The sequence below is a fragment of the Zychaea mexicana genome (assembly GCF_025766255.1).
Source record: "Zychaea mexicana strain RSA 1403 chromosome Unknown BDB00scaffold_106, whole genome shotgun sequence".
NCBI lineage: Eukaryota > Fungi > Mucoromycota > Mucoromycetes > Mucorales > Lichtheimiaceae > Zychaea > Zychaea mexicana.
Window position 1 is genome coordinate 136283 of NW_026516769.1, and position 26272 is coordinate 162554.

Consider the following 26272-nt stretch of genomic DNA (forward strand, 5'->3'; position numbering starts at 1 on the left):
TTCAAATGTAAAAAGATTTTGATCTAACATATTTAGTGGAAGTAATAGTAAATTTAAGTACTCCTTTACTACTTCATTACAGTAACAATATTATAGAGCGATAGCACACTACATAACTTACTTTATGTTGTGTACTCTGTTTGCTGAGTCATATATTTAACGCACCGTGACACTTTACCATATGACTAATAAATGTCACATGGTTTGCTACTTGATATTATATTCAGAAGCATGTGTTTTAAGAAAATGTTAAAAGGTTCTCTCCGCCGGGCCGTGGGGAATAGACGTTATATATACTGTCGAGCCGTTCAAATATTTACATTACCCTCTTCTTTCTTTTCTTTTATTCTATCACTTCTTTATACTTCCAAAATACTATCATATCCGAATGAGTGAGCTTATCGGCAGAAGATATTTCAGCTACGAGAAAATCCAGGTGGACGTTTAAATGTACACCAAGACACATGGTTTTGCTGTCAATTTCAGCATCAACGGTCTTAGAGATACGGTTTACTGTCAGTGCACGTGCAAAGGGGAGTATATCGATGAATGAGGCGATCAACGTCAGCGCAATAAGAGTACCAAGAAGACAGGCTGTTGTTGGCGTGTAACTGTCTCGCTGCCAAAGAAGTCCCAAGTCCCGGGCCAAGAACCACAATGGGAAGTTCGATATGTACGTATCTACTCTGGAGAGAAATACAGTATCAAGAAAGGCATAACCACTGTCCCAACTGAAGACTCCAGTGACGTGGTGCACCACAACCATCCACTTGTCCAAGACGTCAAGGCTCTGTCTAAGGTGTATCATCAGCATCGTAAACCCACCGAACCCGTAGTCCGAACCCTATCATCTATGAGCCGTAACGTCCCAGCACCTGAAGTTGTGCATATCATTGATAAAAAGCATGATGGATTTGTAATGACGACCAAGGATGTGCAAAACTTTTATTACAAGACCACCGGTACTTTAGGAGCATCTAGCGAATTTACACCGTTGCTGGACTTTCTGAAAGCCGAAAATTATATCATTCATTATGATGTGACGGCGTCAACAGGCACTCTCAAGGCACTTTTTGTAGTGCAACCGGACTCGATTGTAATGGCAAGGCGATTTTCAGAAGTGGTGCTTATTGACTCCACATACAAGACCAGTCTTCACAACATGCCGTTTGTCCACATTGTTGGTGTCAGTAACCTGGGAACTACTCGACTCCGCACATTTGTTGTTGCTTCGGTGTTGATGGCAAACGAGAAGGAACCGTCGTACCTTTGGATGGCCCAAAAGCTGCGTGAAGTTGTATGGCCCACATTAATTGCTAGCGAGCCGAAGCTTTTTGTAACCGACCAAGATAACCAACTCATCAACAGCATTTGAATGGTATTTCTGGAGAGCGACACGATCCTTTGCGCATGGCACGTTCAGAAGAACTTTATCGACAGAACGGGCAAATTCTCAAGCAAAAAGAAAGGAAAAAAGCTGTCGGATCAAGCCTACATGGATGTGATTATAAAGAACTTACTCTGGAGCAGAAGCGAAAAAGAAGTTGATGCAGCAGTTACTGAGTATCGCACCCACGTAAGAAAGTCATTAGCATGTGAAATGCTTGGGCAATATTTAGACGAGTAAGTTGTTTTGCCTTTTCTCAACACTCCTTGTATCATGACCACTGCCTTTAAGACATAAACTCATATGCAAATGATTTACATAATATAGGACTTTGGTTAACAAAGAACGTTGGGCTGGCCCCTGGTGCGAAAAGTACGCGCATTTTGGGAATCGTACTACTCAGAGAGTGGAAAGTGCCCATAGAAGTCTAAAAAGTAGACTAGGCAAGCCAGGATCTCTGCTTTATTTGTTTGAGAAATTACATGAAAATCGCAGCGCATCTGTAAGTACGATATTGACTTCTGTTATCTTTCTGCATATATCACATATATGCTGCCTATGATAAGAACTAATATAAGATACTGTATATGATTGTATAAATTATACATTATAGATGGATGCTGAAGCCGGTACTTTTTACAAAGAAATGATCAACAGACCAGTAATCATTGCTGGTGATGCTGCCACTAACGGCTACTTCGAAAAAGTGGCAAGAAGAATATTTCATTGTGGTTTAATCCTTCTTCGCAACGAATATGCGAACATCAACTCCCTCGATATGGACGCTGATTGCTGCTGTATGGTCAAGCAGAACTACAAGCTCCCATGCCGCCATACCATGCAAGCTAAAACTAAATTAACAATTGGAAGCATTCATCCCTTTTGGGACCTTGATGAAGAAGGTATAGTAATCTCAAAGAAAAATTTTATTATCAATATGTTTAAATACGTTACAGCACTGATAGTAGCACTATATTACATTTTTGCAGTATTCGACTCTGTGGAGCTTATTGGCGCTGAATTATCAAACAGAGCGACCAATCTGATACATAGTTTGCAAGAAAAGCTCACTTCCATCCAAGATCATCAGCGGTTGAATGCTTTATGGGAACCATCGAAAAGGCGATATCAACCGCAAAAGTGGACCTGGTATCGACAAGGTCTACCTCCCCAAAAATGTCAAAGCAAGAGGTCGACCAAAGATCGAGCGAAGAAGACACGCATGTCTATAATCAAGAAAGTAAACAAGTCGAACGAAAAGAACGAAGAGAAACTGTCTACCAGGAAACGACCTTGGATGCTGGTACCTCTGCTACAAACCATCGTAAAAAGTAAGTATATCTCGCATGCTTGGTTTGTTTACGTGTCATCTGTTAAGTCGATGCTCCTATAGCTAATACATAATACTTGCTTCTTTTCTACAGACCACTGAGCTCAAATTCAACCGTTGATGCTATCATTCCTTCAATTACTGTTCCACCCAATCAACACAAAAATGCGCCTCGAAACAGGTCTTCTCTAAAAGAAGGTAAATGGCCAACTCATTAAAAAGAAATTTTGTACATACATATGCAACTTTATTAAACAAATATGTGCATGTATACATGTACAACGCAGTGCCTTACGTAACATATTCAGAGCCAAATTCACACAACTCATGCTTCATTGATGCACCAATGGAAATGCTATGGAACTCTGTGCTGCCGTATATTGACCTTACTCCTATCTCGCCTATACGCTGTGGTGTGTATAACCCGACCGATATCCTATGTTTAGTACACATCACCATCATCAAGAAAATCACGAGATTGGAAGGTCCAACGCAGCACTTACTGCACGCATCTTTGCTTGGTGCAGCCGGGAATACTCCTCCCAGAGCATGGACAGCCCGCATAAATTTTTAAGCATTTTATCCTGGGGAATCTTTCCAATCGTCTTCGAGAGAACTTTTTCCCAATGTATACAAAGGTCAAGCGGTGCCCTGCTGGCCACGAATCCGTATCCAAGAACCTCTTGTTAGACATCGATTGTATTCATGAATGCATAACAACAAGAGACCCTGTTCAATTCTCGGACCAGTTTTACGCTCACCATATCCTGGCACCAACGACATCAAAATGCACACATGAATCGTGTAACGAAGATGCTGAACAACACAACGCCATAACAAGATATTCGCCATTTCTTGTATTGGGTGCAACACAGACCCAGGATCCGGCAGGCAAAGGAGGACTGTCCTACACCCACTTTCCATACAACCTCCGGTTCGATGATGCCCATTACGTTCTACAAGCAAAAATATTCAGTACTGCAGATTCGGGCGCTCGCTTTTACACTGTTGCCACCGTTGAACACAACGATTCCTATTTTCTTGCACAGATCGACAACCTGTAGAAACAAGTACAAATAGTTCAAGACAAAGTTACAAGCGAGTTCCCGCCTGAGGACCTTTGTCATTCAGACAAAACAGTCGTAGCATGCTACAAGTTAGCTAGCGTCAATGACAGGTACAAGGCTCGGTTAGCCATTGACGAGCTGAATGAACTACAAGCAGCACTCGAGCCTACTATATACGGACGTGTTGGAAGCAGTATGTGTCCTTTTCTATACGTTTTTATCTTTATATGGTATTGAATATAAATATCGATACTAACGGAGCATGTCAATATAGTGATAGAATGCTTTTTTTGCAAGGAAATGTTGGCAACTCCATACCCACGCGCAGTCGCGAAGCTTGATAAAAAATTAAAAATATCTGCGAATTTTGAGGAAACATGCAGATGGCGGGTCAAGACCACTGGGTTCCTATCAGCAGCAGAACGTAGACAATTACAGTTCTTTTCTACATTGGGTCTTAAAAAGCAAGAACAACAGCTATTCTGCTATACGCATCGTATAGAATATGTTTATAGAGCCATTGCTACTGAGGAATTCTATCTGTTATCCATCGACTTTGTCGCACTCCCAAAGCGCATACATAATTTCAAAAGCCAGCTCGAAGACATCCTCTACGGTAGACGACCAAGCTTTTACAAAGACCTCACCATAAAATCAATTAAGAAGAATGGTGCTCAAAATGCGCAAAATATTGGCGTCATGTTGGGTCGCGTCTCAGAACTACGGGTACGTTTACTTTCCCAATCATTTTGCTGTATATATCACTTGTGGATAAAATCTAACATACAAGCAACATAATTATAGCCTGGATACTACGGATCTCGTGGAAGTGTTGTCATTACAGAAACACTTGCTGATATGTTTATGGAAAAACTTGACCAAGACCACAACATTGAAAGATTGCGCCTTATATACATGTCTTACATCCAAATGATCCTTGCACCAGAAACAGCCATTTTACTTATAGCTGAAGATCTGGAAGAAGGTAGAAGGAGCAAAAATCTAAATGAATGGGATCTAATGCAGATAGAAGGTGTTGAAGATCTCACATCTTATGCACGACTTCGCATGTGGGAAAAGTGCACAGTTTGGTTCCATTGTCTTTCCAGAAACATATAAATAGTATCGGACAGCTTTCATTACATTTTTTTCGATTTTTTCTTGTTGTAACAACCCATTTGTTTATCTCTCCTCCTTTTCATTTCTATTTTTCTCTGTCAGACACAATTACTGTTATCCACCTCATATTTACTCTCAATGAATTAGCGTTTTAATTCTCTTATCTTTTCTCTTGGATTTTACCTTTTTATACATAAACACCGACGCTGTTTTACGCGTGGAACCACTATAGAAAGAAACTCGTAAGCGTAAAAGAGCGCTGCCCAGAGCTCTTTTATAAGTGATTGTTACCTATGTGGACTCGGTAGAAAACTCGTTCACATAAACAAGTGAGTTATTTGATTGATTAGAGTCCTGATATCGCTTATTGTGGCATCAAATATTGGGGAAAAGGCCAAGAACTTAAAGAAAAGAAGCGAATGCAAAACTTATATATGCCATTACTGTATGGTGGCAGAACAGATGTGTAAGATCTCGAAAAGAACAGCGTAAATAAATCCATTGCGCCCATTTAATGAGCAGTTTGTACATCAAGAAGTATGACAATAGCTATTTATTTTGACAAGGCCATTCAAAAAACGGAAGATTGATGGATAGACAAAAACTCGTACGCATATACTGTTCAGTTCCTTTAGCAAAAACTCGTACGTGTAAGACCGGCAATTGGATTGGCTATACAAGGTTTCACAACACAACCACTTCAAAAACCCGCTCAGAAAAACTCATATGCATAAGAAAAAAAACTTGTATGCATAGCACTTCTCTTTTTATTATATGATTATAAGAGATATTATATGATTATAAGAGAAATAAAACAAATTGTTTTCTTTTTCTGTTCCTCCTCTCCTCAAAATAAATAACAATTACAATAATAACAACAAACCCTTAACAGGCTTTTTATGTTCTTATTTATATATATTAAAAAAAATTATTTGTAATACAAGTTATGTTTTTATGCTAGGGTAATTTCTATCAATAAACTATTTTTTAAGAAAAAAGATAATTCTACCATTAGGAAAAAACAAGAACATGTCAATGTTGTTGTTGCTGTTGTTCTTTTTTTTGGAAGATGATTTGAAGCTGATGATTGTTGTTATTTATGACATAATTAATATTTAAATAAATATAAAAAGATATATACAATTTTAATAATCTAGTGATTGATAAAAAATTAGGAATTTTTTGACAAAAATCTCAAGCAAATCGCCAGTATGACTGATTTGTGCCAAGACTTATGTCGTATATGGTCAAAAAGCTTTTTCAAAGTAGTAAGGCAAGAAAAAATTGAAGTAAATAAAGAAGAAGTAAGTAATTTTTTTCTGTTGCTATATCTTTACTGTAATATACTGATGATTTCTATTATGCACGCAGGAAATTGACTGGCCCAGAATCAAAAGTAAAACTCAAGAAGTGAAAAAACAGGCTACCACTACTACTTCCAATAGCAAGAGCAATCACTCAGGAAGGATTATGACAGAAGAAGCATTTGCAGAGGTGAAAAAGAAGTATGATGATGCCATCAAGGCTGGTAATGTTTGGCGGTTACCAAGTGGAGCAATTCTTGAAGAAGTTATACAAGATACTGCCATGAAAACACCTTTTGAACAATAAGTTTATAATATACCAAGTTGTGTTCATGTTTAATTATGCTAATTTGTTGTTGCTATGTAGCCCGGTTCATTCGATGATTATCAACCCAAATGATCCCATTTACGATAACAAATTCACTGAAGAGGATTTAAAGGATATCCATGATTTTAAAGCAATTGAATTCGATGAGCCATTACCAAAATAGCTCAATGAGTACTTATACTCATTCAAAGGAAAGGTAAGATCAGTACAATATTTACAATGTCGTATACATACAGATAACTGAAGGTTAAACCTATCTTTTTTAAAAAAAAATTAGAAAACGGTCGATGCATTGGATGATGCTCTCATGGAAAAACATTTTTATCCAGCAAAACAGCCAGACTTATTTTGGGCATGGAATACGATCCAAGAAACAGTAAATTTATACAACTACAACATCCTTGCTGACAACTTTACTTAAGACGATATCGAATATCGCATTTGGTTTTTTATTGCCAAATGCTTTTTATCTACAAAAATCCGAGCAAGCTCGTAAGTTATTATTACATCATTTGTAAACATATGTAACATAATATCTAACTGTGGTTCCTATGCTTAGTGGAAAGAAATAATCTTTGGCATCAACAGTGAGACATAACTAGAACCGAGCTTTAGCTACAACAGACGCCGTCACTAAACAAATATCAGGCTGCCAACTAGATTTGAAATGTATATATCTCAATCATGAAATCGCATTCTCAGAAGTTCGTTTAGCAGACGATGGGGAAACCGGAACAAAAGAACTCTGCGAAAGTGGACTTAAAGCTCCAAAGATGTTAAAGGACTTTTTTGTTTCTTTAACAAACGCATTTCCTTCGTGTATTCACAAAGCCAAAATAGCTGCGTTTATTATATCTGGTAAGATATTGCTGGGGGGGGGTGATGATGTATACATCTATATTTTATTGACAAAGATCTATTTATAGGATTTCATATTAGTGTTATTATCCTGGATAGTCCAAAAGGATCTGCATGTCGATTGACATACTCGGAAAGAGTAGAATTTCCCACTGATCCTGATGTATGTGTAAAGCAATTGGTACCCATCATGGAGTTGGTTTACTGCATGTGTGGTTACTTATTGGAGACGGTCGCAGCTTTGAAAGACGATGAAATCACCCCTGTTGGCCACAAAGGCAAAAAAAGATCTGTAATCCCATCAGCTATTAATTCTCCTTTGGCTCCTAGTTCCAAACCATCTTCATCAAGTACTAACACCACAACTAGCAACACATCTAGTAAAAAATTAAAACTAAGTAACTAGATATTACCCACCAACGTACCGAACAATTTTCCTTTACCAAATTTTTACCCTTACTGATTCCCTGTATTCTCAACCATATCAAAGGTCTCTAGATATTATCATATAGAAATAACCCTCAAAACAGCACAAAACTTATATATCTTTAAATTCATTTTTATTATAAATACCAATATAAAGAAAAGCAGTAAATCATAAAAAATACAGTTTGTAACAAAACAAATCTGGCAACTTTGTTAACGTTTTCTATAAGAGCATCGTTCAGTTTATCAGCTGCATTATATATTGAAAAGGTAAGTCCCATCTTTATTTCTTTGTATGCGAATGGTATTGTAAATGTTGCACTGATATTGCCTTTCCTTTAAATGGGTACAAATACTCATGAAGCTCTTTTGGTAATGGCTCATCGAATTCAATTGCTTTTAAATCATGGATATCATTTAAATCTTCTGTCAATTTGTTATTATAAATGGAATCTTTCGGGTTGATGATCATTGAATGAACCGGGCTACATAGCAACAACAAATTAGCATCATCATCATCATGCACAATAAAATAATGAAAAAAGCAACGTAATATATTCTTTAACTTACTTTCCAAGGCACTAATCATGACATTCCTTTTAAATCGAACCAAACAACTTGATATATATATCCAACATGAGACCTGTGTAGGGGCCCACCAAGAAAAGTAAATAAATAGACATCCATAAAACAAAAGATCGTTGATTGTTTCGCCTTGTCAGCACCTCATCAAATAGAAAGAAAGCCTTGATAATGTCAATAATCATAGTAATATAAATGGTTCTCTTGATACGAATTTATTCACTAGCTTGACACTAATTGAAAAGCAAAAGAAAGAAAAGTCAGAATCCAAAGTGTGTATGGCTATACGATACATATTCGTTATATGGGCTGGCTACGCACCTTGTTGCTTACTATTAAAAAAAGCGCCCATAATTAATGAACTACGTGCCCCTACACAGGAGACTGGTTGTTATGTTAAAAATTATATAAAAAGTAGCAACTTAAAATAATTTTGTCAACTTAAAAATAAAATAAAAATTGAATTTTTATTTTTATAAAAAAAGACGAATTCCCAAATATTAAACAATCTTTTTTATAATGACTATTCTTAACAAAGATATACTTATATGCAAAAATTCTATGCAAATTTCTATTAAAAATATTATGAATCAAATTATGGATTATTATTTTGATAATGAATTTTTAGTAAATACTATAAATAATAAAAAAAAGGTATTTAAATATGCTATTAAAGAAAAAATGAATGAAGTTAATTCACTAAACTTTTGGTGTAATAATACTAGTGAAACTATATGCACACATATATATAAACGGGGTAGAAAAGAAGGACATATGTGCCATAAAAAAATACAAACAAATCTTAATGGAAAAAGTCCAGATTACTTATGTTGTACTCATTCCAAAAAACATATTCCAAAAAAACGATATATTAGGAATAAAATTATAGAAAAAGATAATTTAGGAAATCAAAAACAAAAAAAAATTGACCCCTTTAATAATAAAAAAATAAATATAAAAAAAGAATATAAAAATAAACAAAATATAAAAAAGAGAAAAATTAAAAAAATCTATATATGTAATAGAGGAAATATTAATTTAGGGAAAATAATTACTAGCCTCATAAATTAAATAAATCTATTATCTATGATAATAAACGGGGGCTATTATCTTTATAATTAATATTTCATTTATAAAATGCCCAGAGTATGCCATTATTTATTCTTGTCAGGAAGGCGATACAAATCCTTTGTATTATGCCTTCCTTATATTATAATAATTAATATATTTAGAAAAAAATATTCTTTTTTTCTTTTCCGTCTGGAAATATTTTCAAAATTTTAATTTTGAAATATATTTAGATAAATAAAATGTATCATTTTATTTAGGCAAGGGGGGTTCCATTACCCCTTGCTATATAAGGGTGTTATACACCCGTCTGGTTAATATTAAAAATATTCTATTTTTAATAGGCGAAGCAAAGCTTCTTAATAATTAATATTCAATATTAATTAGGTGAAACTTTGTTTCACTAAATTAAAATAAATTTTAATTTATTTTATCATAATCAAAGATTATGACCAGACGGGTCTTTGACCCTAGAAGAAATGGTAATGGAACCCCATTTCTTCAATAAATAGTAAAATGATACATTTTACTTTTTATTTATATATATTTGAAAAATTAAAATTTTTCTAAATATATATGACCAGACGGAAAACAAGAAGAAAGAATTGTTTTAATTCTTTTAGGGTGATAAAATTATTATAATTTTATCATCTGTACTGAGTATTATATTTATCAACCAGACGCCTGATTAGATAGATCAGGAGACTGGTTGTTATGTTAAAAATTATATAAAAAGTAGCAACTTAAAATAATTTTGTCAACTTAAAAATAAAATAAAAATTGAATTTTTATTTTTATAAAAAAAGACGAATTCCCAAATATTAAACAATCTTTTTTATAATGACTATTCTTAACAAAGATATACTTATATGCAAAAATTCTATGCAAATTTCTATTAAAAATATTATGAATCAAATTATGGATTATTATTTTGATAATGAATTTTTAGTAAATACTATAAATAATAAAAAAAAGGTATTTAAATATGCTATTAAAGAAAAAATGAATGAAGTTAATTCACTAAACTTTTGGTGTAATAATACTAGTGAAACTATATGCACACATATATATAAACGGGGTAGAAAAGAAGGACATATGTGCCATAAAAAAATACAAACAAATCTTAATGGAAAAAGTCCAGATTACTTATGTTGTACTCATTCCAAAAAACATATTCCAAAAAAACGATATATTAGGAATAAAATTATAGAAAAAGATAATTTAGGAAATCAAAAACAAAAAAAAATTGACCCCTTTAATAATAAAAAAATAAATATAAAAAAAGAATATAAAAATAAACAAAATATAAAAAAGAGAAAAATTAAAAAAATCTATATATGTAATAGAGGAAATATTAATTTAGGGAAAATAATTACTAGCCTCATAAATTAAATAAATCTATTATCTATGATAATAAACGGGGGCTATTATCTTTATAATTAATATTTCATTTATAAAATGCCCAGAGTATGCCATTATTTATTCTTGTCAGGAAGGCGATACAAATCCTTTGTATTATGCCTTCCTTATATTATAATAATTAATATATTTAGAAAAAAATATTCTTTTTTTCTTTTCCGTCTGGAAATATTTTCAAAATTTTAATTTTGAAATATATTTAGATAAATAAAATGTATCATTTTATTTAGGCAAGGGGGGTTCCATTACCCCTTGCTATATAAGGGTGTTATACACCCGTCTGGTTAATATTAAAAATATTCTATTTTTAATAGGCGAAGCAAAGCTTCTTAATAATTAATATTCAATATTAATTAGGTGAAACTTTGTTTCACTAAATTAAAATAAATTTTAATTTATTTTATCATAATCAAAGATTATGACCAGACGGGTCTTTGACCCTAGAAGAAATGGTAATGGAACCCCATTTCTTCAATAAATAGTAAAATGATACATTTTACTTTTTATTTATATATATTTGAAAAATTAAAATTTTTCTAAATATATATGACCAGACGGAAAACAAGAAGAAAGAATTGTTTTAATTCTTTTAGGGTGATAAAATTATTATAATTTTATCATCTGTACTGAGTATTATATTTATCAACCAGACGCCACATTCGTGTCCAAACCCATAACCACTGAAGTCTCGCTTGCGCTTTTCAAATGACCTTAACCTATAGACTAAGTAGGTGTAATCTCGTCAAAGAAAAAAAAAGCTTTTAGTTCACTTGTTTCACTAAATCAAGTATTGATGATGAGCAACTGGGCAATATAAAAAAAGATGGGAAGAAGCATGTGCAACTAATGAATGAGCAACTAGAGGGGCCGCTACGCTCCTTGGAACTCATCCATTAGTTACTCGGGAGTCTTCTGGGGGTCACTACGCCAGTAAAGTTGTTCCCTGGGCAATAAAAAGGAAAAAAAAGAATAAAAAGAAGAAGTTAGGAAGGGGCGTGATTGGAAAGAAGACTTACCTGTGCCTGATAACAAAGACATTATATATGGTATGTAATGTAAAAACAAATAAGAATGTGACGGAAACACATAGGTCAAGATGATATATTTTTGCATGTCAGTAATGAAAAAGGATCATGATGGTGCTGGTGTTTTCAAGCTTCATATTGTGGGGCCTTGTTAGAGTGAGAACGATGCAAAAAGAAAAACTTTGTTTAGTCCTAATTGTGCTGCGCTTGATACACCAAAAAATGCTTTTGACAATATATAATGTACATCTTGACGCAGCTCTGTATACTAGCGATTTGTTCAGATAATTCCTCCAAAGTGGGTACCTTGTTTGAATCCTTGCATTCCGTCATGTACTTGCCAATGAGAATATCTATAGTACAAATTTTTTCATATTAAAATTAATATATAACTCCTATTATGTCGATGTATACTACATACGTCTCGAGTTGATGGAATCTGTTGCCATGATTACTTGGTTGTTATGGGAACAAGAAGCAACTGCGCCTTTTCTTTGTATTCGCGTTTGAGCTGTATTGCTGAGTCCGTTTACCACCATTTCGGAGGCCCGCAATGACTACTTATTTGCTCTACTGAAGAAAATCTGTTGCCAGGGCAACCATAAACCATATTAAAAAAAAAGGATTGATGGGTTGTCTACACATCGATCCTCCCAAATTTTGGTATTTATATGTTATAATATAGTTGAATCACACCAAAATTCGTCATAGTTACAGATTTAAAATTACCCAGCTTACTACCTGTGCTTCACCTCATGTCATATCTTGCAACCCACTTTATTTCTAGAGCAACTATCTTTTGCCGACTGGAAGTCTACAAATAGCTGTCACCAGTACAACGTAGCACTAGAAGCATCAATTGTCTAATTTAATTTAATGAATTGCATTTGTCTATTAATATATTAGATAAACAACTCACAAATACTCCCGGAAGAAGTAACACCACCTCCATTCATCAGTGAGCGGAATAACTAAAGGGAAACTAGACAGACAGTTTAATTTAGTAATTAATAAAGACGAACTTTGAATAAAAAAAAATCATACTTCTTGCTGTCGCTAGTATTATTTGCCCATCCTTTTTGGGTGACAAGACCGTTTGTATATATGTTAAAAATAATACCGCAAAAAGAAGTTAGGAAAAGGCTGAAACAACTCTAATGAATATGGGTTCCTGACTATTACAGTGTTTCCGGAATTACTTGTCGCACATTTTGAAATCGGTGTCGCACTGGAAAAAAACAGATGTCAGATTTCCAAAAAGCAGATGTCGGGATTTTTTTGATTAACTTGTCGCACTTTTGGTTTTGACTTGTCGCCAAATCAGTTGTCGGGGTATCGTACCACCCACTACATACTGCATACTGCATACCACCTAATGAAAAAAGAGACAATGTAAAAGACAAAAATACAAAAAACGTTTATTAGGTATAAACATAAAATTATCAGCCGTCAAGTAAAGCCCCCGCACATTCAGACACAAAAACAGATCCCCTAAAACCAATTCAGCAAAAACAGTGTTTTCAATAGTAATAATACGTGATATTTTATTAGAATTGAATAAAAAAGGTAAAAAAAAAAATCAAGTTGCCTTGATGTCATTTTCGTATTCCGCATGCAATAGCTTTTCATTGTGTACGTTGTTCCTACCATTCGCCAGCCAGTAATTGCCATGGTTCAAGTTGTAATCTATGACATTTGACCACTAGAATATTTGGATACCGTTAGGCATCCGATCAAGTCGTCGATTATGAGTTCCAACCTATCCTTCAAAGAATTTCGTATAGAGGTCAATAACTGTTCCTATCAACGCGCCTTTTGATTTCAAGTCGAACTTACCACGAGTTTTGCAACGTTCACCTATTGATATCATGACCTATATATCGGTACTACCAGCAACAAGGTGCAAAACAGATGCAGATGAGATATACACTACTAATGATACTTCTAAAAGAACGAACATGAGTTCGAAGCAAACAGGCATATCACGTTCACTTAGGGCGTGGTAGAGGCAAGTCGTACCACTACTACCAAAACCCCTGTCAGGTGATCCAGTAGATTCCTTTACCACCAAAAACATCAATCCAATGGTTCCTAATGTTGCAGAAGAAGAAACAGAGAGAAAAGATTGTTAGGATGCCAAATAAATGAATGCCAATGATAAGTTTTACCTTGTAGAGAGGATGAGGATGAAAAAAAAAGACAAAGTACACTGATTTATTTTTCCCGAATTTGAAAAAAATCGTTTTGGTGATCAAAACGCATCACATGTTTTTTAATCCCCAGAAATTTAAAAATTTCTAATGGTTCTTTTTCTACTTTTCATTTGCCCGCACGCTTTATTATTATGACTTTTGAAGGTTATGAAGGTAAAAAACAAATCAAAAAACAAATCAAAAAAGGAATTAGCATTATAATAGCCAGCTGAAACACATAATTTTTTTTGTTCTTTATCTACTTTGTGTAGAAATCGCTCGATATATTCAGCAAGAAAGGAAACCATCCTTCAAGAAATTTGTGGAAGGAAACGTGGTGAGCTTGGCAAACTGGTCTCTCAAGCTGCCAACAGCTTCTTCTTCTACAATTCATGGTTTCTGGTTTGAAAAGTACTGCAAAGTATCGATGGATGTTTTTAAAGACCTGGTAAGTGCAGGTAAAATGCGTTTGATTTTGTTGATATTGACCTCTTCTTATTCATTGGCCCACGAAAGCCCAACACCTACAACGTGATGATTTGGTCCGACATTCTTTCCAGGCAGGGTGAATAGACGAGTAAGTCCAACACCGTTGTCTCGTACATATTATTTGTCTTACATGTGTTTATGTTTTGTGTAGAAAAATATGCTGGATAAATGTGGTGAAGCGGCATTGAATATCATTGGCGATGTGTCTGGCTCTGTAGCATCACAAGTGTCCAAGTCAATTGTGTCCGCGGATGGATCCTCTCCCCTTTGTTCTCCTGATGATTCAACAAACGATCACAATGCACCTGGCGATACAAGTGACGCTTCAATCCACCATCATAATACAAATTACAACCCCGATGCACCTGACAACACAAGTGGCTCTTCAATCCACCATCATGATACAAACCACAGCCCTGATGCACCTGACAACACAAGTTATGCTTCAACCCATGATTATGACACAAATCACAATTCCGATGCACCTGGCAACACAAGTGACAATTCCATTGAATACCTCGACTTGCATTGTTACGGTGTGAAGAAGGTAAGGCTTTTGCAAAAAAAAAAAGAACAACCATTGTATAATTATCAAGTGGCTAATATTTTTTATTTTAGCTTAGGGGAACCTTCGATGAACAGGATAAGTGCAATGTGGAAAGCAAGTTGACGAACGGCAGCAGCAGCAATGAAAAAATTACAAACCATATAATCAAACTTTTGTGTCAATCCAACCTGACGCCCACTGACCAAGAAACAATCAAGTAAGTAGTGAAAAAAAGGAATTGATCAAGGCTGTAACTCTACACATGCTCATCTACACGTGCTCATATAGGCTTTTACTGTCGAATATTATCAACACCTTAGATGAAAACATATATGCAACAATGGAAAACATCTTAACCTCGAAGCAACTTGATATCTTATGCAACGACGATACGAAATCTGAGCAATTGTTTAGACTAGATTTTGTAAACTTGGCCCTCCTGGACAAAATTATTGACAACAGGTAATATCAATGAAAAAAAGAAAAAGAAAAATGGTCAGTATTAATAGGGGTTTTTTTTTTGGTTTTTGACTTGATAGCAACAACGTAGCAAGCTTCTTGCATTAGGTAGCTTTGGAAAAGCTCACATTTATTGACAGCAATGTTTTTGATTCGGATGGATATGGAATGCTTTGTATTCTGGGTACTGTGTAAGTGATAGATGTAGTGACCATATATGTAGTTTTGCTGATCCCCCCTTTTTTTAGTGGCGAAGGTTTTGTAATGCCAATTGATGACAAGGCCTCTAAAACAACGTTTTATCGTCGCAGGACTACGTCTTTAGTGGGACTGATATCAATATGCACGAGTAAGTATTGTATGCGGTATGGCGTCGATATCCTTTCTCACCTTCTCATTTTTATCAGTTATTTAGTGGTGAAGTGGTGGCTGAAGCAACCAGGATGGCAATGGGTCAAAACGACTATGACACGACAAGTTGGTTTGGGCGAAAGATCGACTTATTACTCAAGCTGAAGGACACATCAATCGAATTAGCTTCCAACGAGTGGAAATCCAGCAAAACCGACAATCTCAAACTGAAACAGCAAAGCAAGAATCGTAGATCCAACTCTGCGATTTTGAAGAAACTTCATATTGAAAGTGGGACTCGAATCAATACTGTGATGGCTGCTGATGTTATTGGTAAGACCCCCCCCAAAAAAAAAAAGAAAAAGAAAAAGAAAGGAAAAGAAAAGGAAAAAGAAAAATAAGGACAAAGTGCATTCCCTCCTTTTGATTCGCTCAATTAACTAACCGAACATATCTTTTTCGTAGGGACGACTGGGTATCTTTACAAACTCCAATGGAAGCATGGTATATACGTGGCCACCATGGTGGAAGCAATTTTTTTGCCAGCAACAGTACAGTCAACCCCCGTTAACGTCAACCCCGATAACGTCAACCCCGATAACGTCAACCCCCCATAGCGTCAACCGATTCGCTGGTACCCTTTCAAATTTAGTAGTTAAAGATTTTGCCTATTCTCTACCCCCGGTGGTGGTCAACCCTCTATATAGTCAACACTTTTGCTGGTACCCTGAGAGTTGACGTTAACGGGGGTCGACTGTATACGAATTGAAATCATTCAAAAACACAATCAAGGCTCTTTTTTTTTGGAAAGACTTTTTGGTAGATCAAGGGAAAGTCATGAACCAGATTGCTTTGCAGGCCAAATTGGATACAATCGCGCGCCGCCCATTATCTAGTGCCACGTCCACAATTTCTTCGACATCTTCGTTACCTTTGGTTTTCTTCACACCCAGCAACTCACACCACCAAAAACGAAAAATCAATTTGATGAACTAATTGTATTCGTTGCTCACCACCTCGCCATCATCATTATTAACATCATCACCATCTCTCCACTCCCCTTTAAACTAGTACCCCCTTCTGTCTCCTCATTTATTGTATTTATATCTCTCCATCTTACTTTATGAATAAATAAAATACGTATACCCATTGTATCCATTTTATGTCATCTTGTGCATCTATTTTTCTTTTTATTTGATTTTGTATGTAGGTTGGTTGTTACGTGCACCTGGACGATTACCACTTTTAAAGTATATACGTAGTAGGTGGTACGATACCCTGACAATTGATTTGGCGACAAGTCAAAACCAAAAGCGCGACAAGTTGATCAAAAAAATCCCGACATCTGCTTTTTGGAAATCCGACATCTGTTTTTTTCAGGTGCGACACCGATTTCGAAATGTGCGATAAGTAATTTCGGAAACACTGTATACTAGATAATGGAAAATTACACTGATCCAACAAAAATTATATTACTCTTCCAAAAATTTCACTGATGACAGGAAAATTTCGTTGACGGATTCAAAAAGTGGATTTAGTCCCCCCAAATTTTATATTCTTAAACGCAAAACACTGTAAACACATGTGGTTCCACAAGGAGGATATTTAGCTACACCATTAGGAGCCACAGAGCATGGTTCATGATCGATGAATTGATGCAAACATAGCTGCACAAAAATTTAATGGCTATAATTTACACTCACACAGACTGTAGCTTCGTCTGATTTGAAAGTGTAAATAGCGAAAGAAACTACAGAGCATAATATGATGTTATCGCATAACGGGAGGGCGGTGATGATAGAGATGATATCTATGATAACGACACTTGGGAAAGACTTTTCTGGAAAAACATTGACGTGCCCGACTCACCAAGATCCAGCTATATAATCAAGTCAAGGATGTAAGAAACATTATAGTGATTAGTGCTGAGCTTGTAGTATTCGGAAGGCATGGGAGGGGAGAGCTACGAAGAAAGAGAAGGTCGAGGGTTTGACCCAGTCATGATGTTATCATCCGCTACGCTTTTTACCGTAGTACCTGTAACGGGCAATAGCTGCTTAACCTTGATATGCTGCGCACCTTTCGTAGTCGACAATAGCTTACAGTGCTTACGGTCTCAATTGGCGGATTTAAAAAGTTCAAATGGCAGCCTACCAAATGCCAATCAGTGTACTAGAAATTTTCAATTGGCCATTTTGCAAAAACTAAATAGCGATTTTTTTTAGTCAATTCGCGTTTCTTTTAGATTCTTTACTTTCAGCATGAGCAATAAACTTCACTATTTTGTAGAAGATAATCAAGGCTCGATTAACACAAAAAACGATATCGAAGCTATGGACTACATCACTGAAGAAGGACATGAGTTTCATTTGGAAAAATCAACTGACTTGACAATTTATGAACTTATTCAACCCACTCCTATTGAGCTTGATCCTGAAGATGAGACTTCAGAAAAGCGAATGGCGACTAGATATTGCCAAAAAAAAAGTCAAAAAGATGAAGGCTGAAGGCAATACCTACTAAAACCACACAGATGAACAAAAACCACCGTTTTTGTACAATTCGAAGATAAAGTTTTTCTCGGCTGCAAAGTTTCAAAGATTGATTGGTGTTTCTGAGCGAACTGATCAGGGCCAAAATAATAGAAATTGAGCCTTTTTATTTATGAATTTTCATCATTATCCTTATTCATTTTATTATTGAAATTATTATCATTTACAGTGAACCCCCGCTTTTTGCAACAGCAGGAATACCGTCAAAAAAGTTGCAAAATCTGAGGATCTGCAAAATGTGAATATGTTACACAAGTGGGATCGATAAGCTAGCAAAGTGTAATTAGTATACACCAATTAAAAGAGTGCGGTCTATCATTATAGCTCAGTGATAATATCTACGTATAGCCTAGCTTCTTTTTGCAATCATTACTTCTTCTCTTCTATTCAACTTCTTTTTCATCATGGGCAAAGCCAAATATGAGAAGCTCACTGACGAGCAAAATGACATCATCTACAACTATTACATCCAAAAGGAGAAAGCTAACGTCAAGATCAGTTTCAAGGATCTAGTTGCTTGGGCTAAAATTGAGTTGAACCTCGAAAATATGCCTCATGTGACGACGATTACAAGAATGATCCAGGGTCGAAAGCAAGACGAACAAAATGGCATCGATCGTCACAGAAAAAAGAAAGACCGAGCAAAGTTTCCAGTATGTGTTCCTATTTGCTTCCAGGTGTATTTTACGACAGAAATAGTAATAAAACAAACTATAATAGCAACTTGAACATGCATTGTACATGTGGATCGAGCAGCGCTACCATAAGCGCTCTCCAATTAACTGGAGATTGATCATTCGTGCCGGAAAAGAATTTGCACAGGACATGGGCATTTCTGAGGAACAATTTTGCTTTTCCAATGGATGGGAGAACAGATTCCAGCGTCGTTACCAGCTGAAGGTGCATAAGGTACACGGTGAGGCTTCATCTGCAGATGTTAGCCTAGCTGCTGCCAAACTTCCGGAAGTCTAAGCAAAATGTGCACAGTATGCTCTCAAGGACATTTACAACATGGATGAAACAGCAGTATTCTACTCAAGTGCCCAACTACTACCATTGCTCCTGCATCCTTCAAGGGCGTTAAGTTGGATAAAACGCGGTTGACACTTGTGTTAACGACCAATGCAGACGGCTCTGACAAATGGTATAACTATCAAGGGGCATATTGGATAATAGAATTTGAGAATCATCCTTTGATATAGTAGAGTGTTAACCACGATAGTTAAATGATATAATATGCAAGCAGCTAATAATATTACTTACTACAGGTTTCCATGGTTTATCGGCAAATCCCAAAATCGAGCATGCTTTAAGAAGGTACTTCATCATTATACCCAATAGGTGCATATTTGCTTACATAGTGTTTGTTTGTCTGGTAGAGAGGAAAGGATGGTTATCCAAACATTAGCGTGATGAATTATCGAGCAAATGCCAACGCATGGATGACGCGTGAGATTTTCTATGATTATCTCAAAAAACTAGATAACTCAATGAGGCATCAAAAACGCAAGATCCTTTTGCTGCTGGATAACTTTTCTGGGCACTTTTGTGATTACGAGCCAACCAACGTTGAGCTTTTATATTTGCCACCCAACACGACGTCGATAATGCAGCCATTGGATGCTGGTATAATCAGTAGCTTCAAGGTGCATTTCAAGTATGTACAAGAATAAGATCTCATGCATATCATGTAAGGAGAGGTGATTATTTGTATACTAAAGCAGTTAACTTCAGGAATAAGCAATATGAAAAGGCTTACGAGAAAATTAAGTACCGTTTGGAGCAAGGTCTACCAGCAAATGATGGCAATGTTTTCCGTGTGGAAATCATTTTTGGTATGGCTTGGTGTCTTGAGGCTTGGTATAAAGACGTTAAGCCTTCTACAATCGCAAATTGCTTTAAGAAGACAAAGGTGGTAGAGGGTGCAACTAACAGCATTAGCAATGGATCTGGTTGTGAAGATGAAGTAGCCCTAGGTCAGATCAATGATCATTTGAGCCATATATATGGGAGCCATGATCTTCAAAACTTCACTTTTGATGCCGATCCACCTGAGGAAGTAGCAGCTGTTCATCCAGTGCTAACCAATGATTAAATTCTTAAAGCTGTGCTTGATGAAGCAGTTGTAGATGCAAATTCGATTGCTGAAGCTGCTAATGATTCTGGAGAGCCTTCTAATGATGCTCCATGTCAATCTCCAAAGTACACAAATCAGGAGAAGGCTCGGATGGTGGAAAAAGTCATCGAGATTTTGATTGATCCAGAACATCAAGAGATCAAAGATCAGCTTCGAAAAATTCGTGACAATTTTCGTAGAAAAAGTCAGTCAAAGCAATCAGCAATCACAACTTTCTTTATTTAGTTTAAAACCTCTCATATAATAGAATATATTAGTGTATCTCTTTTGTCACTGGTTCGGGTCTCACCATCTCCGAAGTTTGAGGCTAATAAGGCTGAAGCGGGAAATTGCAGGTCCCGATTTCCGAGTTGCAATCTGCAAAAACTGAGGAATCTGCAATTTTACTAAGTGTTGAGCAGGAATCTGCTCAAAAAAAGTTGCAAAAAGCGGGGATCTGCAATAATCGGGGGTGCAAAAAGCGGGGGTTCACTGTATATATATAACTTCCTTTTTTTATTTTTTGTATTAAGATTTTTTATTCTGTTTCTTTGTTTTACTTTATATTTATACTCAAATACATTATTATAATCTTTTTTTATCTGTATACTAAATTGTTTAATTTCATCATCAAAATTTATAATTACTTATTTAATATTTAGCTCCTCTATTTTTTTGTCAAAAACATTCTTTTTAAATTTTTGAAAAATGATTCATCATTTAATATATTTTTGAAATTATCTATCTCATCCATTTTTATTTCATAATATAATATAATATAAAAATCAATTTTGTTTTATTTAATATATATCTTATAATTTCTGTAAACTACTTAAGGATAACTCCATTTCTTTTTGTTAGGTTGTTGCTACAAGTAACCCTGCCACATCATTTATTAATCAATTTGCAAACACAAACAAGGGCAAGAAGAAGGCCAGATACTTCAACATATGTGTATATGTGTATCTACATTTTTATTGCAATGCCTATTAGGGGTTGCAATCTGACCTGTGGTCAAAACCAACCTGCGGGTTGAGGACAGTGTTAGGAAACATCATTAGTTGTCAATATGTCTGCTATAGAACTATAGCATAAAACGTACTTAATTCTTTTATTGTGGAATTATACTTTATATTCAACAGTATAGGATTAGTAAGCTACATGCTTCTTCCTATCTTTTTTTATATTGCCCAGTTGCTCATCATCAATACTTGATTTAGTGAAACAAGTGAACTAAAAGCTTTTTTTTTCTTTGACGAGATTACACCTACTTAGTCTATAGGTTAAGGTCATTTGAAAAGCGCAAGCGAGACTTCAGTGGTTATGGGTTTGGACACGAATGTGTAGGGGCACGTAGTTCATTAATTATGGGCGCTTTTTTTAATAGTAAGCAACAAGGTGCGTAGCCAGCCCATATAACGAATATGTATTGTATAGCCATACACACTTTGGATTCTGACTTTTCTTTCTTTTGCTCTTCAATTAGTGTCAAGCTAGTGAATAAATTCGTATCAAGAGAACCATTTATATTACTATGATTATTGACATTATCAAGGCTTTCTTTCTATTTGATGAGGTGCTGACAAGGCGAAACAATCAACGATCTTTTGTTTTATGGATGTCTATTTATTTACTTTTCTTGGTGCGCCCCTACACAGGTCTCATGTTGGATATATATATCAAGTTGTTTGGTTCGATTTAAAAGGAATGTCATGATTAGTGCCTTGGAAAATAAGTTAAAGAATATATTACGTTGCTTTTTTCATTATTTTATTGTGCATGATGATGATGATGCTAATTTGTTGTTGCTATGTAGCCCGGTTCATTCAATGATCATCAACCCGAAAGATTCCATTTATAATAACAAATTGACAGAAGATTTAAATGATATCCGTGATTTAAAAGCAATTGAATTCGATGAGCCATTACCAAAAGAGCTTCATGAGTATTTGTACCCATTTGAAGGAAAGGCAATATCAGTGCAACATTTACAATACCATTCGCATACAAAGAAATAAAGATGGGACTTACCTTTTCAATATATAATGCAGCTGATAAACTGAACGATGCTCTTATAGAAAACGTTAACAAAGTTGCCAGATTTGTTTTGTTACAAACTGTATTTTTTATGATTTACTGCTTTTCTTTATATTGGTATTTATAATAAAAATGAATTTAAAGATATATAAGTTTTGTGCTGTTTTGAGGGTTATTTCTATATGATAATATCTAGAGACCTTTGATATGGTTGAGAATACAGGGAATCAGTATGGGTAAAAATTTGGTAAAGGAAAATTGTTCGGTACGTTGGTGGGTAATATCTAGTTACTTAGTTTTAATTTTTTACTAGATGTGTTGCTAGTTGTGGTGTTAGTACTTGATGAAGATGGTTTGGAACTAGGAGCCAAAGGAGAATTAATAGCTGATGGGATTACAGATCTTTTTTTGCCTTTGTGGCCAACAGGGGTGATTTCATCGTCTTTCAAAGCTGCGACCGTCTCCAATAAGTAACCACACATGCAGTAAACCAACTCCATGATGGGTACCAATTGCTTTACACATACATCAGGATCAGTGGGAAATTCTACTCTTTCTGAGTATGTCAATCGACATGCAGATCCTTTTGGACTATCCAGGATAATAACACTAATATGAAATCCTATAAATAGATCTTTGTCAATAAAATATAGATGTATACATCATCACCCCCCCCCAGCAATATCTTACCAGATATAATAAACGCAGCTGTTTTGGCTTTGCGAATACACGAAGGAAATGCGTTTGTTAAAGAAACAAAAAAGTCCTTTAACATCTTTGGAGCTTTAAGTCCACTTTCGCAGAGTTCTTTTGTTCCGGTTTCCCCATCGTCTGCTAAGCCAACTTCCGAGAATGCGATTTCATGATTGAGATATACACATTTCAAATCTAGTTGGCAGCCTGATATTTGTTTAGCGACAGCGTCTGTTGTAGCTAAAGCTCGGTTTTGGTTATGTCTCACTGTTGATGCCAAAGATTTTTTCTTTCCACTAAACATAGGAACCACAGTTAGATATTATGTTACATATGTTTACAAATGATGTAATAATAACTTACGAGCTTGCTCGGATTTTTGTAGATGAAAAGCATTTGGCAATAAAAAACCAAATGCGATATTCGACATCGTCTTCAGTAAAGTCGTCAGCAAGGATGTTGTAGTTGTATAAATTTACTGTTTCTTGGATCGTATTCCATGCCCAAAACAAGTCTGGCTGTTTTGCTGGATAAAAATGTTTTTCCATGAGAGCATCATCCAATGCATCGACTGTTTTCTATTTTTTTTTCAGAAAAGATAGGTTTAACCTTCAGTTATCTGTATGTATACGACATTGTAAATATTGTACTGATCTTACCTTTCCTTTGAATGAGTATAAGTACTCATTGAGCTCTTTTGGTAATGGCTCATCGAATTCAATTGCTTTAAAATCATGGATATCATTTAAATCCTCTTCAGTGAATTTGTTATCGTAAATGGGATCATTCGGGTTGATAATCATTGAATGAACCGGGCTACATAGCAACAACAAATTAGCATAATTAAACATGAACACAACTTGGTATATTATAAACTTATTGTTCAAAAGGTGTTTTCATGGCAATATCTTGCATAAATTCTTCAAGAATTGCTCCACTTGGTAACCGCCAAACATTACCAGCCTTGATGGCATCATCATACTTCTTTTTCACCTCTGCAAATGCTTCTTCTGTCATAATCCTTCCTGAGTGATTGCTCTTGCTATTGGAAGTAGTAGTGGTAGCCTGTTTTTTCACTTCTTGAGTTTTACTTTTGATTCTGGGCCAGTCAATTTCCTGCGTGCATAATAGAAATCATCAGTATATTACAGTAAAGATATAGCAACAGAAAAAAATTACTTACTTCTTCTTTATTTACTTCAATTTTTTCTTGCCTTACTACTTTGAAAAAGCTTTTTGACCATATACGACATAAGTCTTGGCACAAATCAGTCATACTGGCGATTTGCTCGAGATTTTTGTTAAAAAATTCCTCTGAGGTTTAATCAATAATTTAGTGATTACAAAAAATTCCTAATTTTTTATCAATCACTAGATTATTAAAATTGTATATATCTTTTTATATTTATTTAAATATTAATTATGTCATAAATAACAACAACTATTAGCTTCAAATCATCTTCCAAAAAAAAAAGAACAACAAACAACAACATTGACATGTTCTTGTTTTTTCCTAATGGTAGAATAAATGAACACTGTTTATGAGGCATTTGTAGGCAAATGTTTAGATTGATTACTATTATTCTAGGGTTATGACTACCGTCATAATGACCAGCTAACCACATCATCGAAAATTAAAGATTTTCTCTGACCACCCCTAATTATATTGATCATTATTTATCATTTAAAAATAAAACTTAACAACTAAATATATAAAATAAATAAAAAATAAAAAAAATTAATAAAGTATTGAACAGCCTGCAATACAAATATTTATCTCTTTTCTTAAAAAATAGTTTATTGATAGAAATTACCCTAGCATAAAAACATAATTTGTGTTACAAATAATTGTTTTCTAATATATATAAATAAGAACATAAAAAGCCTGTTGAGGGTTTGTTGTTATTATTGTTATTGTTATTTATTTTGAGGAGGAGGAGGAACAGAAAAAGAAAACAATTTGTTTTATTTCTCTTATAAATCATATAATAAAAAGAGAAGTGCTACGCATACGAGTTTTTTTTCTTACGCATACAAGTTTTTCTGAGCGGGTTTTTAAAGTAGTTGTGTTGTGAAACCTTGTATAGCCAATCCAATTGCCAGTCTTACATATACGAGTTTTTGCTAAAGGAACTGAACAGCATATGCGTACGAGTTTTTGTCTATCTATCAATCTTCTGTTTTTTTGAATGGCCTTGTCAAAATAAATAGCTATTGTCATACTTCTTGATGTACAAACTGCTCATTAAATGGGCGCAATGGATTTATTTACGCTGTTCTTTTTGAGATCTTACACGTCTGTTCTGCCACCATACAGTAATGGCATATATAAGTTTTGCACTCGCTTCTTTTCTTTAATTTCTTAGCCTTTTCCACAATATTTGATGCTACACCAAGCGATATCAGGACTCTAATCAATCAAACAACTCACTTGTTCATGTGAACGAGTTTTCTACCGAGTCCACATAGGTAGCAATCACTTATAAAAGAGCTCTGGGCAGCGCTCTTTTATGCTTACGAGTTTTTTTAACCTGTTTCCACGTAAATCATAAGTAGCAGGGACACGTTTTGACAGTTATCTGCTTACACGTACGAGTTTCTTCTATCCTGGTTCCACGTAGATCATCAGAAGCTGGGATATGTTTTGACAGCTATCTGCTTACGCGTACGAGTTTCTTCTATCCTGGTTCCACGTAGATCATAAGAAGCTGGGATATGTTTTGACAGCCATCTGCTTACGCATACGAGTTTTTCCTATTCTGGTTCCACGTGAATCATAAGTAGCTGGGATATGTTTTGACAGCTGTCTGCTTACGCGTACAAGTTTTCTCTACTCTGGTTACAGTGGGTTATTTGTTATTTGAAAACCGTTCAACAGCTCCACAGGAAGTGGAAGTCTCATAGGATAGTTGCTTACTATACT

The 26272-nt window shown here is 35.1% G+C and overlaps 5 protein-coding genes across 5 annotated transcripts; 4 read left to right on the top strand and 1 right to left on the bottom strand.

Annotated features, from left to right (window-relative positions):
* The first annotated feature begins 3253 nt into the window (after positions 1-3253).
* BDB00DRAFT_847752 (uncharacterized protein) lies at positions 3254-5105 on the top strand. Its single transcript, XM_053125252.1, is given in 5 exon segments — positions 3254-3777; positions 4157-4208; positions 4250-4510; positions 4589-4854; positions 4865-5105. 5 exon segments carry the CDS (start codon positions 3344-3346, stop codon positions 4905-4907), a joined length of 1056 nt encoding a protein of 351 aa, XP_052974825.1. The 5' UTR covers positions 3254-3343; the 3' UTR covers positions 4908-5105.
* Positions 5106-7221: 2116 nt separating this feature from the next.
* BDB00DRAFT_740586 (uncharacterized protein) lies at positions 7222-7595 on the top strand (the record flags this gene model as incomplete). The annotated part of the gene is made up of 2 exons (XM_053118451.1): positions 7222-7393; positions 7462-7595. Coding segments are annotated over 2 exons (306 nt in total), but the record flags the coding sequence as incomplete, so codon positions are not given.
* A 6662-nt stretch (positions 7596-14257) lies between these two features.
* On the top strand, positions 14258-16460 carry BDB00DRAFT_942242 (uncharacterized protein; the record flags this gene model as incomplete). Its single annotated transcript, XM_053129395.1, has 8 exons — positions 14258-14279; positions 14378-14553; positions 14746-15141; positions 15213-15358; positions 15430-15603; positions 15926-15949; positions 16008-16284; positions 16417-16460. 7 exons carry the CDS (start codon positions 14258-14260, stop codon positions 16114-16116), a joined length of 1047 nt encoding a protein of 348 aa, XP_052974827.1. The 3' UTR covers positions 16117-16284; positions 16417-16460.
* Positions 16461-18212: 1752 nt separating this feature from the next.
* Positions 18213-18458, top strand: BDB00DRAFT_772341 (uncharacterized protein; the record flags this gene model as incomplete). Its single annotated transcript, XM_053120035.1, has 1 exon — positions 18213-18458. One exon carries the CDS (start codon positions 18213-18215, stop codon positions 18456-18458), a length of 246 nt encoding a protein of 81 aa, XP_052974828.1.
* Positions 18459-22940: 4482 nt separating this feature from the next.
* Positions 22941-24152, bottom strand: BDB00DRAFT_772290 (uncharacterized protein; the record flags this gene model as incomplete). Its single annotated transcript, XM_053120032.1, has 4 exons — positions 22941-23278; positions 23347-23645; positions 23713-23927; positions 24009-24152. 4 exons carry the CDS (start codon positions 24150-24152, stop codon positions 22941-22943), a joined length of 996 nt encoding a protein of 331 aa, XP_052974829.1.
* Positions 24153-26272: the final 2120 nt, after the last annotated feature.

Bases quoted from the DNA above. Each gene is read 5' to 3' on its own strand.
- BDB00DRAFT_847752 (XM_053125252.1), top strand. From the start codon at position 3,344: ATGTATACAAAGGTCAAGCGGTGCCCTGCTGGCCACGAATCCGTATCC. The intron at 3,778-4,156 runs GTAGAAACAAGT...GCGAATTTTGAG, and splicing joins CTTGCACAGATCGACAACCT to GAAACATGCAGATGGCGGGT. The intron at 4,511-4,588 runs GTACGTTTACTT...ACATAATTATAG, and splicing joins GTCGCGTCTCAGAACTACGG to CCTGGATACTACGGATCTCG.